We start from the raw sequence: 19388 nt of genomic DNA, 5'->3' as shown, positions 1-19388 counted from the left end.
CCCCCGCCCCGCCCTGGCGGGGCCGCTGGAAGCCGGGGGCCGCCCCGGGGCGGGGGGGGGGAGAAGGGGGGCGCTAGGGGCCGCCCCAGCGGGGAGGGGGCGCTGGCCTGGAGCTGACCGCTCTGGACGCACTCGTGGCTGCTGTGGGCACCAGCCGGGCTGGGGCGAGTCTCCGGGTGTCTGCCCGCGGGGGCGCCCAGGCCAGCTCCGCATTTTCCGCGTCGGGGCCCTGCACAGGGCTGCGTTGCCCCTCGGCCCGGCCGTTGCCCCCTTGCCTTGGGGCTGCCCGCGGTAGCAGCTCTGCCGCACGGCGCAGCGCTCCGGCGCCGCCTATGGGACCAGATGGCGGGCGGAGGGCGTCTGCCGGGGGCACCTCTCCGCGGGGCCAGGCACCCTCCGGCCTGGGGACAGGGCCGCTGAAGTGGAGCAGGCCCGGGGCCGCCATTTTGTTCCCCCCGCTTCCAGCTTCAGGGCCGTTTGAAAAGCCCGCGCTGCACGTGGCCTAACGGCTTTAACTCGCGCGGACACGAGGCCGCAGAGTGCGCATGCGTACTCTGAGGGCGGTAGCCCGCTCGCTCACTTTTCCCGCCCGTTCCCTTGCGCATGCGCCTTATGCTTTCCGAATCCTCATGGTCTGTACGTGCACTCCCTGAGCTTGCGGACTCGCGTTCTGCGCGTGCGCGGCCGGAGGCAGTTCTGCGCGTGCCCGGTCTGGGAGTCACCCGTTGTGCCGCATACTCGTCCCCCGTGTGCGACTGCGCGTCTATGGACCCGCCCTACAAGGTTCCCGGATGAGCATGCCCGGCCCGACGCGCATGCGCGGCGGGGCTCCGTGGCTGAGCGCGGCGCGGTCCCGCGGGCGGCGCTGGGGGCTGGGGGAGGGGAGCCGGGAGGGGTCGGGTCGTGCCCCTCCCCCGCGGGGCGGGCAGCGCAGGTGAGAGCGGCTGGTACTCGCCGGGAGCGGGGCGGGGCGGGGCGCGGTGGCTGGGCTGGAGGGGTCAAAGAACGGGGGTGAGGCAGGGGATCGAGGGGTGGGGCGAGGGGGTGGGGCCGTGTGCAGGGAGGGGCGGGGCAGGGGATCGAGGGGTAGGGGTAGGGAGAGGGAGAGGGAGAGGGGGAGGGGGAGGGGCCGTGTTCGGGGAGGTGGGTGGGGCCGTGTTCGGGGCGGGGAGGGGGGTGGGGCCGTGTTCGGGGTGGGCAGGGGGTGGAGGGCAGGGCTGTGGGCAGAGGTCACAGTGCAGGGAGGGGGGTGGGCAGGGGGTGGAGGGCAGGGCTGTGGGCAGAGGTCACAGTGCAGGGAGGGGGGTGGGCAGGGGGTGGAGGGCAGGGCTGTGGGCAGAGGTCACAGTGCAGGGAGGGGGGTGGGCAGGGGGTGGAGGGCCGGGCTGTGGGCAGAGGTCACAGTGCAGGGAGGGGTGGGGCAGGGGGTGGAGGGCCGGGCTGTGGGCAGAGGTCACAGTGCAGGGAGGGGGGTGGGCAGGGGGTGGAGGGCCGGGCTGTGGGCAGAGGTCACAGTGCAGGGAGGGGTGGGGCAGGGGGTGGAGGGCCGGGCTGTGGGCAGAGGTCACAGTGCAGGGAGGGGTGGGGCAGGGCTGTGGGCAGAGGTCACAGTGCAGGGAGGGGTGGGGCAGGGGGTGGAGGGCAGGGCTGTGGGCAGAGGTCACAGTGCAGGGAGGGGTGGGGCAGGGGGTGGAGGGCAGGGCTGTGGGCAGAGGTCACAGTGCAGGGAGGGGTGGGGCAGGGGGTGGAGGGCCGGGCTGTGGGCAGAGGTCACAGTGCAGGGAGCTGCGCCTTAGCTGCTGACTAGTGCTCAGTGTGGTCTGCTGCCATCTAGCAGATGGGCTGTGGGTTTGGGACTTGCCCCCCTTTGGCTCTCCAGCCCTGCCTCTCCCCATCTCACAGCTGTGTGGCCCCAGTGTTAGGCTCTAGTGGGCTCATATGCCTCTTGCTATTTAGGGCTGAGCAAAGGCATTTGGTTGTCGGGGTGACTGCCTGGTGGTCTGCAGAAAGGTTTGTGTTGAGCTCAGGGAACTGTGGGCCAAAAAGCTTGAGACGCCCCCCTCTAGGCCAGGCTCCACTAAGTTGAGGACTCAAGCCAGGGGACTCAGGTAAGGCCCTGTCTGTGCTGATGTGACGCTTGCAGGGCCATAGCACCTGCTCAGCTGGCAGCGGCCCCTGTGTGGGTGGCTTGCCGCCTGCCGACGTAGTGCTGTGCACACACACATTTATGTTGACACAGCTTCTGTTGCTTGCAGACTGTTGAGTGGCAAGAGGGAAGTGCTAGTCCAGCTGGGGCCTCCTTGAGATCAAGGGCAAGTGTCCCATGAACCAAGCTGAGCATGGGAGGTGAATGGGGAGAGGACCTTGATTCACCCTCTTCCCCTCTCTCTGCCCTCCTTGTTGCAGGTGGAGATGTCGGCCGAGGCCACGATGGCCCCTCTCCTGACCCCTGTGGCTGGCACCCCTGGGGTGCCCACACACCTGCAGCCTGCAGGGGGAGTGGTGGGGGTGACCTTCGACCTAAAGCCCTTGAATCCCAGCAGCAAGTATGTCAAGTTGAATGTGGGGGGGTCACTGCACTACACCACGGTGCAGACGCTCACCAAGCAGGATACCATGCTCAAGGCCATGTTCAGCGGTAGGATGGAGGTGCTCACTGACAGTGAAGGTACCTGCCCCTGCCCTGTAGTGCTCCCTTCTGGGACAGGCCAGGGTTGGAGTATTCACAAACTTCCCCAACAGCCTCACTGCCCTTTGACCCCACTCCCTCCCCATGGCCCTGCCCCCTCACTGCCCTTTGACCCCACTGCCTCCCCACGACACCCTCTTCTGGGACAGGTCAGTGCTGGAATAGCTGGGAGCGCCCTACCCCCAGTGCTTTCCCCTTCCCCCGAGTGCTCCCTGCTGGGATAAGCCCCACACCCTCTTGTCTCTTCCCCTCCTCAGGTTGGATCCTGATTGACCGCAGTGGGCGTCACTTTGGTACCATCCTCAACTACCTGCGGGATGGCTCAGTGTCGCTGCCTGAGTCACAGCGGGAGCTGGAGGAGGTGCTGTCTGAGGCCCGGTACTACCTCATCCAGGGGCTGGTGGAGGACTGCCAGCTTGCCCTGCAGGTGGGGACCTGCCTTCTTATAGCGGGAGTGGGGTCATGCTGGTGCAGGGTATAGAGGGGCTCTGGGATTCCTCTGTTGTGGCTGCAGGGATACCTGGGGACAGGGTCGCTGGGAGGTCATGGGTCACAGGAGGCTGCAGTGACCTTGCTGATATCTGTTCCTCTTAGCAAAAGAGTGACGTCTATGACCCCTTGTGTCTCATCCCCATGGTGACATCCCCCAAGGAGGAACAGCAGCTCATCTCCAACTGCTCCAAGGTGAGATGAGAGGCAGGGACCCCCAAGTCTTCCATGTTCACTGACACCCCCAACCTCACCCCCACTTTGGCGTGACGTGGTGCTGAGCAGCATCTCAAGTCCGGTTCATTTTGTGTCTCTCTTGGCTTTTTTCCAGCCAGTGGTGAAATTGTTGCATAACAGAAGTAACAACAAGTATTCGTATACCAGGTAAGCCAGTGTTGCTTAACCTGCCTTGAGTGCCCCTTTGCTGGGGCGGCTGGGACTGGACTAGTTGGGAGTTTCCCCTCCCCACAGCACTCGCTGCCGGGAGCCTCTCCCCTGCCCCTGTCAGCGTCCCTCTCCTACAGCACTGCTGCTGTGCCAGGCCCAGACTGGAATAACTGGGAGCCCCTCGCTCCTGGGGTCTCTTTTCCACAGTAACTCGGATGACAACCTGCTGAAGAACATCGAGCTGTTCGACAAGCTGGCGCTGCGCTTCAATGGGCGACTCCTCTTCATCAAGGACGTGCTGGGGGATGAGATCTGCTGTTGGTCCTTCTATGGGCAGGGGCGCAAGATTGCTGAGGTCTGCTGCACCTCCATCGTCTACGCCACCGAGAAGAAGCAGACCAAGGTATCCTGGCCCCTCGCACTTAGTACGTTCCAGGGGAAAACTCCCCCCGCCCCAGCACACCGGGCTGTTCCAGGGTTATACCTGAATCTCTTTTAATGTTAACACGTGGTATGTTCCTAAGTAGTTCGGGTGCCCTCTCCATCGCTATCACAAGGACTCTTGGTACAGTCCAGCGTACCTTGTCACGTTCGCATTTGGTATGATCCAGTGCCGTCTGAGCAGCCCTTCTGCGGTCACACGCACACTTGGTATGGCCCAGCGCCTGGTGGGTGCCCCTCCTGCCTCGGTGTCTGTCGCGCTTGGTCTGGCCCCGGGCTGTGAGGGTGGTCCCCTGGCACTAGCGGTGTGAGCGCTTGGTATGGTCCAGTGCTACCTGCTGCTTCCGCCCGTCTGGATGTTCTTGGTAAGTTGCAGAGCTGGCCCGTCCCTCCTGCCCCTTTGCAGCACAACGTCACTTGCTTCTCCCCCAGCCCCAGGCTTGGTGGCTTCAAGGCCACATGGGCACTTCCTGGTGAGACCCTTTGCAGCTGTGGGGGTGTGGCTTGTAAAGCAGCCCCGCCCCTGCACCCAGCCTGACCTCTGACCCACACAGGTGGAGTTCCCTGAGGCCCGGATCTTTGAGGAGACGCTGAACATCCTGATCTACGAGACACCACGGGTCCCTGACAAGGCGCTCCTGGAAGCCACAGGCGGGGCATCTGGAGGAGGGGGCGGTCCCCACCGGGCCGATGAGGAGGATGGGCGGGAGCACCGGGTCCGGCGCATCCACGTCCGGCGCCACATCATGCATGATGAGCGGCCCCATGGCCACCAGGCTGTGTTCAAGGACTGAGCCGCTCTGGCCCCGCCCAGGTGCCAAAGGGCGAGGCGACCCCCTGCCCTTGTCCTGACTCCCCTAACCCCTCTGCCCTCTGGGAGCTCTTCTCCTGTTCGACTTGGCTGTCATAGCATCCTGGGTCACCCCTGGACTGCACAGGGGCAGCTCCTGAGTGGGATTCCTTCTGCTTCTGAGTCATCTAGGTACCAACACCCCTTTAATGAGTCTAATTCCTTTGCTTCTAGGGGTGTTTGGAATGCCTGGTCTGGCCCCCATCCCCCATGGGTATCCCCGCAACCCGGTACTGCAGGTCAGGCCGGGATCAGTCACCCCACCCCCAGAGGGCGAGAGACAGCGGAGAGGCTGGGGCTGGCTGTGCAGAGCTGCCGGGGGTCCAGCCCTGGCCTCCACCAGCAGGGGGTGCAGGGAGGAGTTTTGCTGCCTGTCCCCTTCTCTTCACTCCTGGGGCGGGGGAGTGACCCCGAGTTACCAGCCTCAGAGTGGTCCTTGGTACGTTCCAATCTAGAGGGCATTGGCCCCTCCCTGCCTACTCTGTCCCCTGTGCGTTACATGGTACGACCCTGCTACTGTCCTTCACCAGGCAGCTGGAACTCACCAGGTCCCCGACTCTTTATGGTACTTACAGCCCCCCTTCCCTGCCAGACAAGGGACTGCACCCTCCTCTCCCTCCCCCCCCCCCCCAGTTACAATGGAATATTCCACTCTTGTTCCCGCTTCCCAGTAACCTGGCAGGTGCCCACCCCTGCAGTAAAATCTCACTGTCATCCCCCTGAATGGGTATTGTCCAGTCCCCTTCCACGGACTGCAGTGGAACGTTCCAGTCTGTACAGCAGTGTGCGGCAAGCCCCACCCCTTCAGAATTAAATGGGATGTTCCACTCCCCTTCCCTTTCAAAATAGACTAGGATGCACCAACCTGCCTCCAAAGAGAATGGGACAGTCCAACCCCCACCCCCGGCCCCAAAAATACAAGAGGAGGAAGCGGGAGGGGCTCCCCCCCAGCTGTGTTGTTCGTGGGGTTTGTATAATTTATTGTAACAAGGTTTGCTTTTCTATTAAATTATTGTAATAAACGTGCCTGGGAACTGGGGTCTCCTGGCCATGCCTGGGCTGGGTGGGAGCCAGCGTGCCCAGCCCCCACCTGCTGGGCTGGCCTCTTCCCTGCCCTGGGGCTGGCCTGTCCCCCATGCTGAGCAGGCCCCCCGTCGGTCGGTGGTACAGTTCTCAGCTGCCCCGGGGGAGGCCTGGGTTTGATTCCTGCCAGTGCCATGGTGCTGTTTCTCATGCTCTAGCTCACCCCACAGTGCGATGAGGGGGGGGGTGTGTGCCAGCAAACCTGCGAGCAGTGCCCTGCCCTGCAGCATCGCTCTGGGTCCTGCTCACCACACCAAGGGCACGATCCACAGCTGGTCCTGGGGAGAGGGAGGAGGTGGATAACGCCCAAGTCCCAAAAGGGGTACACAAAGATTTCGTTTGGGAAACTGCTGTGGGGAGCTTCTTTCTCCCGGTGGCTCACCCCGGCGCAGGTCCAGGGCAAGTGGCCAAAGGAAGAGTGAGCCTGAGAGCTGGTGAGGGTAGAGCGGGCGGCGGATAGGCAGGGTCCTGCAACAGCAGCTGGAGGTTGCAGTTGCGGGTCCCGTGGCGCTGGACTGGGGCTGCCAATCCGTCAGGAACCGTGTGGTGGCTGCAGAGCAACAGCCGCCTGTGCTGAAAGACGTCACCCGCAGGCGTCTTCCTCTGCGCACGACGCTCCTAAGCACAGGCCCTGCGGCAATGGGGCAGGACAGAATGTGGGAGGCTCTTAGTCCTGGACCAGCCTGGAGGTGCTGGGCATGTGGCAGTGGGTCTGTTTCTGGGACTGAGCCAGTAGAACCAGCCGGCTGCTGCACCCGCACCTGAGCCGCCCTATTTAGGACCTGGGATAAGACCTGTGGCTCCACAGTCAGGCTGATCAGCATCAACGGACCCACAACTAGGAGGATGAAATGAAGAGGTCCAACTCGTGCCCACTCAGAGGCTCCATGGCCTGGGGCTCACCCAAACCCCCTCCCGCGTGGGCCGCTCCCCACCCAGTGTGGAGAGGAAGAGGAGCCCCTAGGGGGAGGGGCCCTCTCTCATCTCTCACCCTGAGCCAGTCAGGCTCTGGCCTGCAGCCGATGGCAGCTCGGGCTCCCTGGGGTCCCCCCTGCTTAGTTGGGGGCATGTAATGCCTTTCTAGCCCCTTCTGGGCCCAGCCATATCAGTCAAATGGTGGGGGGAGGGGGCCGCTCTCTCTGGGGCAGTACCATTGTGCCAACGTAAGAACAGCCATACTGGGTCAGACCAAAGGTCCACCTAGCCTAGTATCCTGTCTGCTGACAGTGGCCAGTGCCAGTGGCCCCAGAGGAGGTGAACCAAAGACAATGATCAAGCAATTTGTCTCCTGCCATCTGTCTCCAGCCTTTGACTAAAGGCTAGGGGCACCATACTTTACCCTTGGCTAGTAGCCATTTATTGACCTAACCTCCAAAAATTTATCAAACTCTATTTTAAACTCTGTTAGAGTGCTGGCCTTCACAGCCTCCTCTGGCAAGGAGTTCCACAGGTTGACTGTGCGCTGTGTGAAGAAAAATTATCTTTTATTAGTTTTGAACCTACTACCCATTAATTTCATTTGGTGTCCTCTAGTTCTTGTATTATGGGAACAAGTAAATAACTTTTCTGTGTTCACTTTCTCCACACCCTTCATGATTTTAGATACCTCTATCATATCGCCCCTCAGTCTCCTCTTTTCTAGACTGAAAAGTCCCAGTCTCTCCCCATATGGGACCCTTTCCAAACCCCTAATCATCTTAGTCGCCCTTTTCTGAACCTTTTCTAATGCCAATATATCTTTTTTGAGGTGAGGAGACCACATCTGCACGCAGTACTCAAGATGTGGGCGTACCATAGTTTTATATAGGGGAAGTATGATATCTTTTGTCTTATTATCTATCCCTTTTTTAATAATTCCTAACATCCTATTTGCTTTACTGACTGCCGCTGCACACTGCATGGATGTTTTCAGAGAACTATTAACTATAATTCCAAGATCCCTTTCCTGATCTGTTGTATCTAAATTTGCCACCATCACATTGTATGTATAATTGGGGTTATTTTTCCCAATGTGCATTACCTTACACTTACCCACATTAAATTTCATTTGCCATTTTCCTGCCCAATCACTCAGTTTGCTGAGATCTTTTTGAAGTTTTTCACAATCTACTTTGGTTTTGACTGTCCTGGACAGCTTGGTATCATCTGCAAACTCTGCCACCTCACTGCTTACCCCTTTCGCTATCATTGATGAACAAGTTGAACAGGATCGGTCCCAGGACTGACCCTTGGGGAACACCACTAGTTGCCCCCCTCCATTGTGAAAATTTACCATTTATTCCAACCCTTTGTTTCCTGTCTTTTAACCAGTTTCCAGTCCATGAAAGGATCTTTCCTCCTATCCCATGACCACCTAATTTACATAAGAGCCTTTGGTGAGGGACCTTGTCAAGGGCTTTCTGGAAATCTAAGTATATTATGTCCACTGGATCCCCCCGTCTGCATGTTTATTAACCCCTTCAAAGAACTCTAATAGATTAGTAAGACACGACTTCCCTCTACAGAAACGATGCTGACTTTTGCCCAACAAATCATGTTCTTCTACGTGTCTAACAATTTTATTATTTACTATTGTTTTTACTAATTTGCCCCATACTGACGTTAGACTTACCGCTCTATAATTGCCAGGGTCTCCTCTAGATCCCTTTTTAAATATTGGCGTTATATTGGCCGTCTTCCAGTCATTGGGTGCCGAAGCTGATTTAAAGGATAGGTTACAAACCACCATTAATAGCTCTGCACTTTCACGTTTGAGTTCTTTCAGAACCCTTGGGTGAATGCCGTCTGGTCCTGGAGACAGACTTGTTACTGTTTAGCTGGTGTCCCATGGAGCAGTAGCTGTCAGGAGTGGCCAGCTTTCAGACAGCTATTGCGACCTTCCTCTCGACGGGGAGGGTGCACCGCATCCGGGTGTCATGGTGCCTCAGTGCAGGGGTGAGCCACTGGCAGAGCTTGAGGAAGGTCTGCCGGTGCATGTGGAAGTTCTGCAGCCACATGTCGTCGTCCCACTCCTGCATGACAAGGTGCTCCCACCCCTTGGAGCTGGTGGGGTAGCCCCACAGGCGGGGGAGCAGCCGGTGGGGGAGAAAGAGGGGAGCCCGGTGGTCTGGGCGTCCCCATCAGCCCCCGGGGAGGGCTCCTCTGGCAGGAACCACTGGGCGGCCTCCCAGGCAGCACCTAGCAGGGCGCTTGCCCCCTGGATGACTACCTGGAGGGCCTCCTCTTCCTGCTGCTGCTGCTAGAGGTCCATAGCTGCTGTGAGTTGGTCTGTGAGAGTGTGGATAGTACTCTGCAGACCTCATGCTGTACAGGCCGGGTGTGTCTGGGAGGAGCCCTTTAAAGGAGTGGCTTGCTGTTGACCTGGAAGGGCTAGTCCAGTCTGTGACCCAGTCCGTGGGCTTTCCTGGCCCCTTATTTCGACAGGGAGCACTCGTGTGTGTGGACGCTCCGCATTTCCTCCTGGGGCGGCTCCTTTCAAAGTTCCCCATCGCTATTTCGACGCTGAACGTCGACGGCACTTGCCCTGGAGGGCCGCGTCTACACGTGCCGGCTACTTCAAAGTAGCAGCGCCGACTTCGAAATAGCACCCGCCACGGCAACACGTGTTGGGTGCTATTTTGAAGTTGACATCGACGTTAGGCGGCGAGACGTCGAAGTCGCTAACCCCATGAGGGGATGGGAATAGCGCCCTACTTCGACGTTCAACATAAGAACGTAAGAATGGCCATACTGGGTCAGACCAAAGGTCCATCCAGCCCAGTATCCCGTCTGCCGACAGTGGCCAATGCCAGGTGCCCCAGAGAAGGAGAACAGAAGACAATGATCAAGTGATTTATCTCCTGCCATCCATCTCCTGCCCTTGTACTGAAGGCTAGGGCACCATACTTTACCCCTGGCTAATAGCCATTTATGGACCTAACCTGCAAAAATTACTTGAGCTCTTTTTTAAACCCTAATAGAGTCCTGGCCTTCACAGCCTCCTCCGGCAAGGAGTTCCACAGGTTGACTGTGCGCTGTGTGAAGAAAAATTTCCTTTTATTAGTTTTGAACCTACTACCTGTCAATTTCATTTGGTGTCCCCTAGTTCTTGTATTATGGGAAAAGGTAAATAATTTTTCTGTATTCACTTTCTCCACACCATTCATGATTTTATATACCTCTATCATATCGCCCCTCAATCGCCTCTTTTCCAGACTGAAAAGTCCCAGTCTCTCTAGCCTCTCCCCATATGGGACCAGTTCCAAACCCCCTAATCATCTTAGTTGCCCTTTTCTGAACCTTTTCTAATGCCAGTATATCTTTTTTGAGGTGAGGAGACCACATCTGCACACAGTACTCAAGATGTGGGCGTACCATAGTTTTATATAGGGGAAGTATGATATCTTTTGTCTTTTTATTTATCCCTTTTTTAATAATTCCTAACATCCTATTTGCTTTACTAACTGCCGCTGCACACTGCGTGGATGTCTTCAGAGAACTGTCCACTATAACTCCAAGATCCCTTACCTGATCCGTCATAGCTAAATTTGACCCCATCATGTTGTATGTGTAATTGGGGTTATTTTTTCCAATGTGCATTACCTTACACTTACCCACATTAAATTTCATTTGCCATTTTGCTGCCCAATCACTCAGTTTACTGAGATCTTTTTGTAGTTCTTCACAATCCCTTTTGGTTTTGACTGTCCTGAACAACTTGGTGTCCTCTGAAAACTTTGCCACCTCACTGCTTACTTCATTTTCTAGCTCATTGATGAACAAGTTGAACAGGATCGGTCCCAGGACTGACCCCTGGGGAACACCACTAGTTACCCCCCTCCATTGTGAAAATTTACCATTTATTCCAACCCTTTGTTTTCTGTCTTTGAACCAATTCCCGATCCATGAAAGGATCTTTCCTCCTATCCCATGACCGCCTAATTTACATAAAAGCCTTTGGTGTGGGACCGTGTCAAAGGCTTTCTGGAAATCTAGGTCTACTGGGTGCCCCTTGTCCGCATGTTTATTAACCCCTTCAAAGAATTCCAATAGATTAGTTAGACACGACTTCCCTCTGCAGAAACCAGGCTGACTTTTGCCCAACAATTCGTGCTCTTCGACATGCTTTGCAATTTTATTCTTTACTATTGTTTCTACTAATTTGCCTGGTACTGATGTTAGACTTATTGTTCTATAATTGCCAGGGTCTCCTCCAGAGCCTTTTTTAAATATTGGCGTTATATTGGCCGTCTTCCAGTCATTTGGTACCGAAGCGGATTTAAAGGATAGGTTACAAACCACTGTTAATAACTCCGCAATTTCACATTTGAGTTCTTTCAGAACCCTTGGGTGAATGCCGTCTGGTCCTGGAGACTTGTTACTATTCAGCTTATCAATTAACTCCAAAACCTCCTCTAATGTCACTTCAATCTGGGAGAGTTCCTCAGATTTGTCACCTAAAAAGGCTGTCTCAGACTTAGGAACCTCTGTAACATCCTCAGCCGTGAAGACCGAAGCAAAGAAATCATTTAATCGCTCCGCAATGGCACTGTCTTCCTTGATCGCTCCTTTTATATCTTTATCGTCCAAGGGCCCCACTGCTTTTTTAGCGGGCTTCCTGCTTCTAATGTATTTAAAAAACATTTTACTATTGTTTTTTGAATTTTTGGCTAGCTGTTCCTCAAAATCTTTTTTGGCTTTTCTTACTACATTATGACACTTAATTTGGGAGTGTTTATGTTCCTTTCTATTTTCCTCACTAGGATTTGACTTCCACTTTTTAAAAGCTGCCCTTTTCTCTCTCACTGCCTTTTTAACATGGCTGTTAAGCCATGGTGGTTCTTTGTTAGGTCTCTTACTGTGTTTTTTTATTTGGGTATATTTATTTATACCACTGATGCGGCAGCTGGGGAATGTTTTATTGAGGGGCTCTGGGCTTTGTGCGGCATTCGGCTCGTTGCAGCGAGGGCACCTGGACATGAGATGGCCCCGCCCGCGGCTGGGTGGGTGCTGCGGCTCTGTGGGGCTGCCAGGGCTGAGCTGCAAAAGATGCTGAGCAGTCGGGTTCCAGCCCTGCGCCTCTGTCCTGTGCTCAGGGACCTGCCCTGACCAGCTCTTACAAGCCAGGGGCAAAGAGGTAATCCAGGGCCTGACGCTCAGCCCCACTCACGTTGGGGTGCCACAGATCCACCATGAACAGCACGCAGGGCCCGTCTGCCAGAGAACCTGTGAGACAGCGGATGAAAGGTGCTGCTTTTTCCCAGCCCCCTGCTCTCAGTCCCCGCAGCCTGACCCCAGCCACCTGCCAGCCCCTGCCAGCCCAGTCATCCAGCTCTGCCTGTCCCACCCCTGCCCCCCAGTCCCTGCCAGCCGAGCCCTGCCTGTTACCCTCATGACCCCATGCCCCTGCCCCCCCAGTCCCACCCCAGCTGAGCCCTGCCTGTATCCCTCCTGCCCCCCAGTCCCTGCCCCTATGCACCTGCCTGTCCCCCTCCCGCCCCCACGCCCCTGCCCCCTAGCCCCTGCCAGCCGAGCCCTGCCTGTATCCCTCCCGTCCCCCAGTCCCTGCCCCCTAGCCCCTGCCAGCCGAGCCCTGCCTGTATCCCTCACGACCCCACGCCCCTGCCCCCTAGCCCCTGCCAGCCAAGCCCTGCCTGTATCCCTCACGACCCCATGCCTCTGCCCCCCAGCCCCACTCCAGCTGACTCACAGCCCCCGCCAGCTGAGTCCTGCCTGTCCCCCTCCTGCCCCAACGCCCCTGCCAGCCAAGCCCTGCCTGTATCCTTCCTGACCTCATGCCCCTGCCCCCCAGCCGACTCACAGCCCCTGACAGCCCAGTCACCCAGCTCTGCTGGTGCCACTCCTGCCCCCATGCCCCTGCCTGTCCCCCACCTGCCCCCGTGCCCCGGTCCCAGACCCTGCCAGCCGAGCACTGTCTGCGTCCCTCCTGACCCCAGGCCCTTGCCAGCCCAGCCCCACAAACCTACTGGTGTCCCTCATTCCTTCCATCAGCAGCAGGTACCCCAGCCCCATAGCCCCTCACTCCCACCTGCAGCCCTCCTCTTACCCGAGTGCGAGGTTGTGTGCAGGAAGGAGTCGTCCAGCAGGAGGCAGTGTCCCTCCGCCCAGCACTGGGGCTCACCTCCCACGACCAGCTCACAGCCTGGGGGCACCTTCAGCCCTGCAGTGGGAACAGCAGCCCCATGTCAGTTCTGAGCCCCTGAGCCAGCTGCGTCCCCCCCCGAGGCTGGATCAGAACAGCCAGCCCAGAGGGACCAGCCCCCATCCCTGTTCCCTAGCAGCCCGCGCCTGTACCCAGGTGGCAGCGCAGCCGGATGTTGGTGGGCCCGTAGCGGGCGGGCAGACGGGTGCCCGGGGGCAGGGCGCAGAAGCAGGCGCTGCCGAAGCGGTTCAGGCCCATGAAGGTGCGCAGGCTGGCCAGGGTGCGGTAGGCGCGCGGGCAGGCGCGGCAGTTGCGGGGCTGGCACACGCCCTGGCGGTACAGGTAGAAGCGCAGGCAGGGCCCAGCTGTCCAGCCCCGGGCAGCCCCGGCCACTCCCAGGTACTCGCGCCAGAGAGCCGGGGCGGCGCGCTCCAGCAGCTCGGCGTCGTGCCGCTGGGCCTCGCGTGGGAAGCAGGGCACCGAGGGCAGCTCGGGCAGCTGGAAGAGCCGGGGGCTCTGGATGGCCGGGCGCTGGCCTGGCTGCTCCCGCAGGGCCTTGTGCAGCCGGCGCATGCCCGCCCACGAGTAGCGCTTGGCGTAGGCCCGCAGGCTGCGGGGCAGGCGCCCGGCCCCAGGGGGCAGGCGGGGGGCTGGGGGCTTCCCCTCCACCAGCCCCCGGGGCAGCCCCACTGGCGCCCGCTCGCGGCCCACCCGGTAGCAGTGCCAGAGGAAGAGCAGGGCCAGCCAGGCCAGCAGCGCCAGCGCTGGCTCGGGGCCGGGGCGCCAGGGCGGGGCAGCTGGCACCAGGCAGTTGAACAGCCCGTCCAGCGTCCCCGGGCCGGGCATTGCCCCGCCCCCCTCACTCCCCTGCCCGGCGCCCGGCGCCCGGGGCCCGGCTCGGCCGGAGGATGCTGCTGCCGCCGCATCCGCTTCGGCTCCCGCCGCGTCCCCCCCACCACGCACGGAGTGACGCAGCCAGGGCCCCCGCCCCCCCCCCGCGCTCCATCACCCCCCGCCCCCCCCGCGCTCCATCACTCACCCCCTCGCGCTCCATCACCCCCCGCCCCCCCCCGCGCTCCATCACTCACCCCCTCGCGCTCCATCACCCCCCACCCCCCGCGCTCCATCACTCACCCCCTCGCGCTCCATCACCCCCCGCCCCCCCGTGCTCCATCACCCCCCCGCCCCCGCGCTCCATCACTCACCCCCTCGCGCTCCATCACCCCCCCCGCCCCCGCGCTCCATCACTCACCCCCTCGCGCTCCATCACCCCCCGCCCCCCCGTGCTCCATCACCCCCCCGCCCCCCGCGCTCCATCACTCACCCCCTCGCACTTCATCACCCCCCCTCCCCCTGCGCTCCATCACCCCCCCGCCCCCGCGCTCCACCACCCGCCCCCCCGCGCTCCATCACTCACCCCCTCGCGCTCCATCACCCGCCCCCCCACTCTCCATCACTCACCCCCTCACGCTTCATCACCCCCCCGCCCCCTGCGCTCCATCACCCCCCCGCCCCCTGCGCTCCATCACCCGCCCCCTCGCGCTCCATCACTCACCCCCTCGCGCTCCATCACCCCCCGCGCTCCATCACCCGCCCCCCCGCGCTCCATCACTCACCCCCTCGCGCTCCATCACCCCCCGCCCCCCCCGTGCTCCATCACCCCCCCGCCCCCACGCTCCATCACTCACCCCCTCGCGCTCCATCACCCCCCGCCCTCCATAACCCCCCACCCCCCACGCTCCATCACCTGCCCCCCCGCGCTCCATCACCCCCCCGCCCCCCGCGCTCCATCACCCCCCCTCCATCACCCTCCCACACTCCATCACTCGCCCCCTCGCACTCCATCACACCCCCGCCCCCCACCCTCCATCATTCGCCCCATCGCGCTCCATCACCCCCCATCTCCCACCCTCCATCACCCGCCCCCCGCCCGCCCTGTGCTCCATCACCCACCCCACCTTCCCTCCATCATCCCCCCGCCCCCACGCTCCATCACCTGACCCCCCCCACACTCCACACTCCCTCGTGTTCCAGCCCCGCCACACCCCTCCCACACTCCGTGCTCGGCCCCCCCATGTGCTCCGACCCCTTCTCTCTAACCCTTGCCCCCCTCCCTAAGTCCCCACACCCAGCCCCTGCAGACCTCCCACCAGCCCCATGGAGCAGCACCGCGCCGAGGGGACCCACACACAGCCGCTACTGCTGGCGATGGGCATCTGCAGCCCACAGGGGGTCGGCGTGGGCACAAATGGCAGCCCGGAGGGCACAGAGCCCCGCAGACTCACCTGCCTGCGTGACGGGAGCCAGGGCCGCCATTCCAGGCCCATTGCCTCCCAGCCTGGTAAAGCACTCCCATGGAAGCAGGCGTGTGCCACCCAGCGCTGTGCCAGGGACGCCGGGGGCTTGGCTAGTGCTTGGGCCTGACCAGGCTCTAGCGTGGTTCCAGGTGTGCTCAGCCTGGCCATTCGTGGGGATCGGCTGCCCAAGTCCTCCCGGAGGGCTGCTCCGGGGTTCAGTCTCTGGCTGGCGGGAACCATGGCTGCTCTGGGCCGTGAAGCTCCAGAAGGGCCGTGGGAGGCCCTGGGAAACCTGTCCCAGCTCTTGCACTGCGGCGGAGCTGGTGGTTCTCGCTGAGCCAGGGTGGGCAACCTTTCTGCACAGGGACCACACAGTAAAGCCGTACTTGTTCCAGGGGCTGACCCAAAGTGCCCCCACCCCAGGCTTAACACCCCCCCCACAGCCCCAAACCTCCACCAGCCCATTGGTCTGAGGGTGGTAGCTTTGGCCCAGGGGTGCCGGACCCCACACGTCTCTCACAAGCTTTGCAGCAGGGCTGACATAATGTTGGACTCCTGACCTGAAGTCTACCACCAGCAGGATGTATTTCTTCCCAGAACAGGTCACCTTACTGCAGGGCCCCGCTATGTCCATGGGCACTTTCCGGAAAGGCTCCTCTATGACGGGCAGTGGCCTCAGGGTAGCTTTCCCCTTGTCCTGAGTCTTTCCTATTCTCTGGCAGAGGTCACAGGACTGGCAATAGTGATTGATGGCTGCAAAGATTCCCGGCCAGAAAAAGTTCTGTAACAGCCTCTTCCTGGTGCGCTGGATCCCCTGGTGTCCTGGGAGCAGGACATCCCGAGCCAGGTACAGCAGCCTGCACTGGTACTTTTGGGAACCACCAGCTGCCTCTGGATTCCCCCCACAGCTCCACTTTGTGTGTGGGAACCCGTTCCCAGTACAGGAATCCCTTCTCCCATGGGAATCTCCCCCTGCAGTCCCCTTCCCACCCCCCCAGTGGTGGGTTTGGGATGAGGCTGGCCAGTTCCCTCAGCTTCTGCAAGGAGGGCTCTCTCTGCAGCTCTGCCTGGAACTCCCTGGCCAGGGAAGGGGTGGGAGCCACTTCCCCCTCCCTGCCTGGCTCCAGGACCACTGGACTGGGAGACCCAGCTCTTGGGGAGACCCCTGACTCCCAAGGTTGGCCTCTGTGGCTCCATCTGGGCATCCTCCCCCCCAGACCTGGGAAGAGCACCCCGCATTTACTTTACCTGTGGATCAAGCCCAGGGCCTGAGGACATTCACCCGGCCAGTGTTCCAGGTCACCCCCCATTAGTACATCAGCAGGCAAATAATGGTGCATACCCACTTCCTTGTTCCCCCATTTCAGGTGCACCCCAGCTACAGGGACCTTGAAAGGGGCCAAAACCAAAAAGCCATCCAGAAGCACTTTAAAGACTAACAAAATAATGTATTAGGTGGTGAGTTTTCGTGGGACAGACCCACTTCTTCAGCCCAGAGCCAGACCAGACCAGACTCAATATTTAAGGCACAGAGAACCAAAAACAGTAATCAAGGAGGACAAATCAGAACAATTGTAATCAAGGTGGGCAAATCAGAAGAGCACAGGGGCGGTGGGACGGTGAGAAGTCAAGAGTCAGATAAAACCAAGTATGTAGAAGAGTCCTTATAAAGGGCCAGGTAATTGGTGTCCTGGTTCAAATCACATGTTAATGTGTTGCATCTGAATATAAAAGAGAGCTCGGCACTTGCTCTTTGCAAGCGATTCTTAAAGTTGCTGTCCAGTAGAACACGGACTTCCGTCCCCGTTGCGAACAGAATGGCCCACTCCATAAAGTGCTGGCTGACAGGCTTGGGAGTTCAGAGCTTTCTGACGTCTGTTCTGTGTCCATTCAGTCTTTGTCGAAGCGTGTTTAGCGGTTGTCCTATGGACAAAGCATCGGGCACCATTGGCTCATGGTGGCATATACGAGGTTAGTTGAAGAACGTGAGAATGTGCCCATAATTCTGTGAATAACCTGCCAAAAAGCCGAGACCAGAACAGCACTGGTCATCACCTACAGCCCCCAACTCAACCCACGGCAACGCACCATGAAAGACCTACAACCTAGCCTTAATCAGGATGCCACACTCCAGAAGGCCCTGGGTGACAGGCCTGTTCTCTCCTACAGACACCTCCCAACCTCATGAGCATTCTCACCAACACCCGCAGTCTGTACTGCAGGAACACCAGTCCTGGGACTTTTCCTTGCACAAAGCTCGCTGCCAGCTCTGTCCACACGTCTGCTCTGGAGATCCCATCACTGGGCCTAACCAGGTTATTCACAGAATCACGGGCACATTCCCATGTTCCTCAACTAACATCATATATGCTGGCAGAGCAGGGGGTGCCAGCAGTGGAGAGACAGAATGGGGGGGTAGGGTGGGTGGTACCTGTGGTGGGGGGGCTGGGGCAGGGCAGGGACTACCAGCAGTGGGGGACCTGGTCAGGGGGGGGTACCGGCAGTGGGGGGGGCTGGTCGGGACTAGAGTACTGGCAGTGGGGGGCAGAACAGGGGGTACCAGCGGTGGGCGGGGTGGCAGGACAAGGGTACTGGCAGTGGGCGGGGGTGGGATGGGTACTGGCAGTGGAGGGTGTGATGGAGTGGGGGGAATGCATGTGTGAGTCAGACCGGGTGTCTGAGGCAAGCAGCAGCTCCCAGTGGCTAAGGATGACCCTGGGGCTACAACTGGCAGGTAACACCTCTGCCCTGAACAAAGAGGAGGGAGGAGCCGAGCTGGGTTTGAATCCGGGGCTGCAGTTAGAAGCTAGGGAAAGAGAGAGCTGGAAGGCAGCCAGCCTGAGGAGGGGGAAGCTACACCCCAGAGGGGCACCCCTCGGGGTCTTCTCCCCAGGATGGGTTGGAAGGACTGTCTCTGGCTGCTGTACTGTCGCTTCTGTGAGAAACTGGGCCTCTGTTGCCTAATAAACTTCCTGTTGTACCTGCTGAGTGAGAGTCACTCCTGCCAGTGAATGGGGTGCAGTGCAGGGGGACCCCTGAACCCCATCACAGAGGGTACTGGGAGTTGGGGGGGCTGGGTGGGGGACACCAGCAGTGGGGAGCTGGGCAGAGGATACCGGCAGTGGGGGGGGGCAGGGCAGGGGTACTAGCAGTGGGCGAGGCAGGGCAGAGGAGTGGGGGGGCAGTTTGGGGTGGGGGTATAGGCAGTGAGGGGGACACGGGGGTGTACTGGCAGTGGGGGGACAGGGCAGAGGGGTACCAGCAGTTGGGGGGTTGGGCAGGACAGGGGTACTGGCAGTGGGGGGCAGGATGGGGGGATACCAGCAGTTGGGGTGGCAGTAAGGGACAGGGGTTACTGGCAGTGGGGGGTGTGGGCAGGACACGGGATACTGGCAGTGGGGGTTGGTGGGCGGGATGGGGTCGTACTGGCAGTGGGATGGGGGTAAACCATCACTTGGGGGTCAGGGTGGGACGGGGGGGTACCAGCAGTTGTGGGGGTACCAACAGTGGAGGAGGGTGGGTGGGGGTGTACTGGCAGTGGGGGTGGGGTGGGGGGTTACTGGCAGTGGAGGGCAGGGGGTACCAGCAGCGGGAGCGGGGTGGGGGTATCAGCAGTGGGGGGCTGGCTGGGACGCGGGGTGCCGGCAGCTGGGGGTTACTGGCAGTGGGGGTGGGGCTGGGGAGTACTGGCAGAGGGGGGCCGAGGGATACCGGCAGAGGGGGCGGGGGGGGGGGTACCGGCGGGGGCTGGGCCGGGGGCAGGGGTAGCAGCAGCGGAGGGCCGAGGGGTACCGGCACCGGGGGCGGGGCGGGGCGGGGGCCGGGCCGAGCCGGGCCGGGCCGGGCGCTGCGGAGCTGCCAAGGGCGGGGGCCGGTGCATCTCCCTGCAGTGGCGGCGCGGCGCGGTGCGGTGCGGGGCCGGGCTGCGGGCAGCGGCGCGGCGCGGTGCGGGCGGAGGCTGAGACGCGCCCCGCAGCCGGCCGAGCGACCGGGCACCCGAAGAGCCCCGCC

At 60.4% G+C, this 19388-nt stretch overlaps 2 protein-coding genes across 4 annotated transcripts; one reads left to right on the top strand and one right to left on the bottom strand.

Moving 5' to 3' along the window:
• The first annotated feature begins 680 nt into the window (after positions 1-680).
• Positions 681-5884, top strand: KCTD13 (potassium channel tetramerization domain containing 13). 3 transcript variants are annotated; one of them, XM_074998415.1, is made up of 7 exons: positions 681-783; positions 2407-2668; positions 2947-3116; positions 3284-3373; positions 3510-3562; positions 3773-3968; positions 4561-5884. In XM_074998415.1, exons 1-7 carry the CDS (start codon positions 766-768, stop codon positions 4798-4800), a joined length of 1029 nt encoding a protein of 342 aa, XP_074854516.1. In that variant the 5' UTR covers positions 681-765; the 3' UTR covers positions 4801-5884. The 3 variants fall into 3 exon arrangements, with proteins under 3 accessions (XP_074854516.1, XP_074854517.1, XP_074854518.1); XM_074998416.1 differs by lacking the exon at positions 681-783 and adding an exon at positions 817-934; XM_074998417.1 differs by lacking the exon at positions 681-783 and adding an exon at positions 1790-2108.
• A 6001-nt stretch (positions 5885-11885) lies between these two features.
• ASPHD1 (aspartate beta-hydroxylase domain containing 1) lies at positions 11886-13926 on the bottom strand. The gene is made up of 3 exons (XM_074998435.1): positions 13233-13926; positions 12985-13098; positions 11886-12143 (listed from the first exon to the last, which is right to left on the bottom strand). Exons 1-3 carry the CDS (start codon positions 13924-13926, stop codon positions 12034-12036), a joined length of 918 nt encoding a protein of 305 aa, XP_074854536.1. The 3' UTR covers positions 11886-12033.
• Positions 13927-19388: the final 5462 nt, after the last annotated feature.

This window comes from Carettochelys insculpta, chromosome 6 (assembly GCF_033958435.1).
Source record: "Carettochelys insculpta isolate YL-2023 chromosome 6, ASM3395843v1, whole genome shotgun sequence".
Lineage (NCBI taxonomy): Eukaryota > Metazoa > Chordata > Testudines > Carettochelyidae > Carettochelys > Carettochelys insculpta.
This window is presented reverse-complemented; position numbering and strand designations above follow the sequence as displayed.

Excerpts from the sequence above, each read along its gene's own strand:
- ASPHD1 (XM_074998435.1), bottom strand. The coding sequence starts at position 13,926 with ATGCCCGGCCCGGGGACGCTGGACGGGCTGTTCAACTGCCTGGTGCCA. Across the intron at positions 13,099-13,232 it reads CCGGCTGCGCTGCCACCTGG|GGCTGAAGGTGCCCCCAGGC; the intron begins GTACAGGCGCGG and ends TTCCCACTGCAG. Across the intron at positions 12,144-12,984 it reads GCACACAACCTCGCACTCGG|GTTCTCTGGCAGACGGGCCC; the intron begins GTAAGAGGAGGG and ends GCTGTCTCACAG.
- KCTD13 (XM_074998415.1), top strand. Across the intron at positions 3,117-3,283 it reads ACTGCCAGCTTGCCCTGCAG|CAAAAGAGTGACGTCTATGA; the intron begins GTGGGGACCTGC and ends TGTTCCTCTTAG. Across the intron at positions 3,969-4,560 it reads CCGAGAAGAAGCAGACCAAG|GTGGAGTTCCCTGAGGCCCG; the intron begins GTATCCTGGCCC and ends TGACCCACACAG.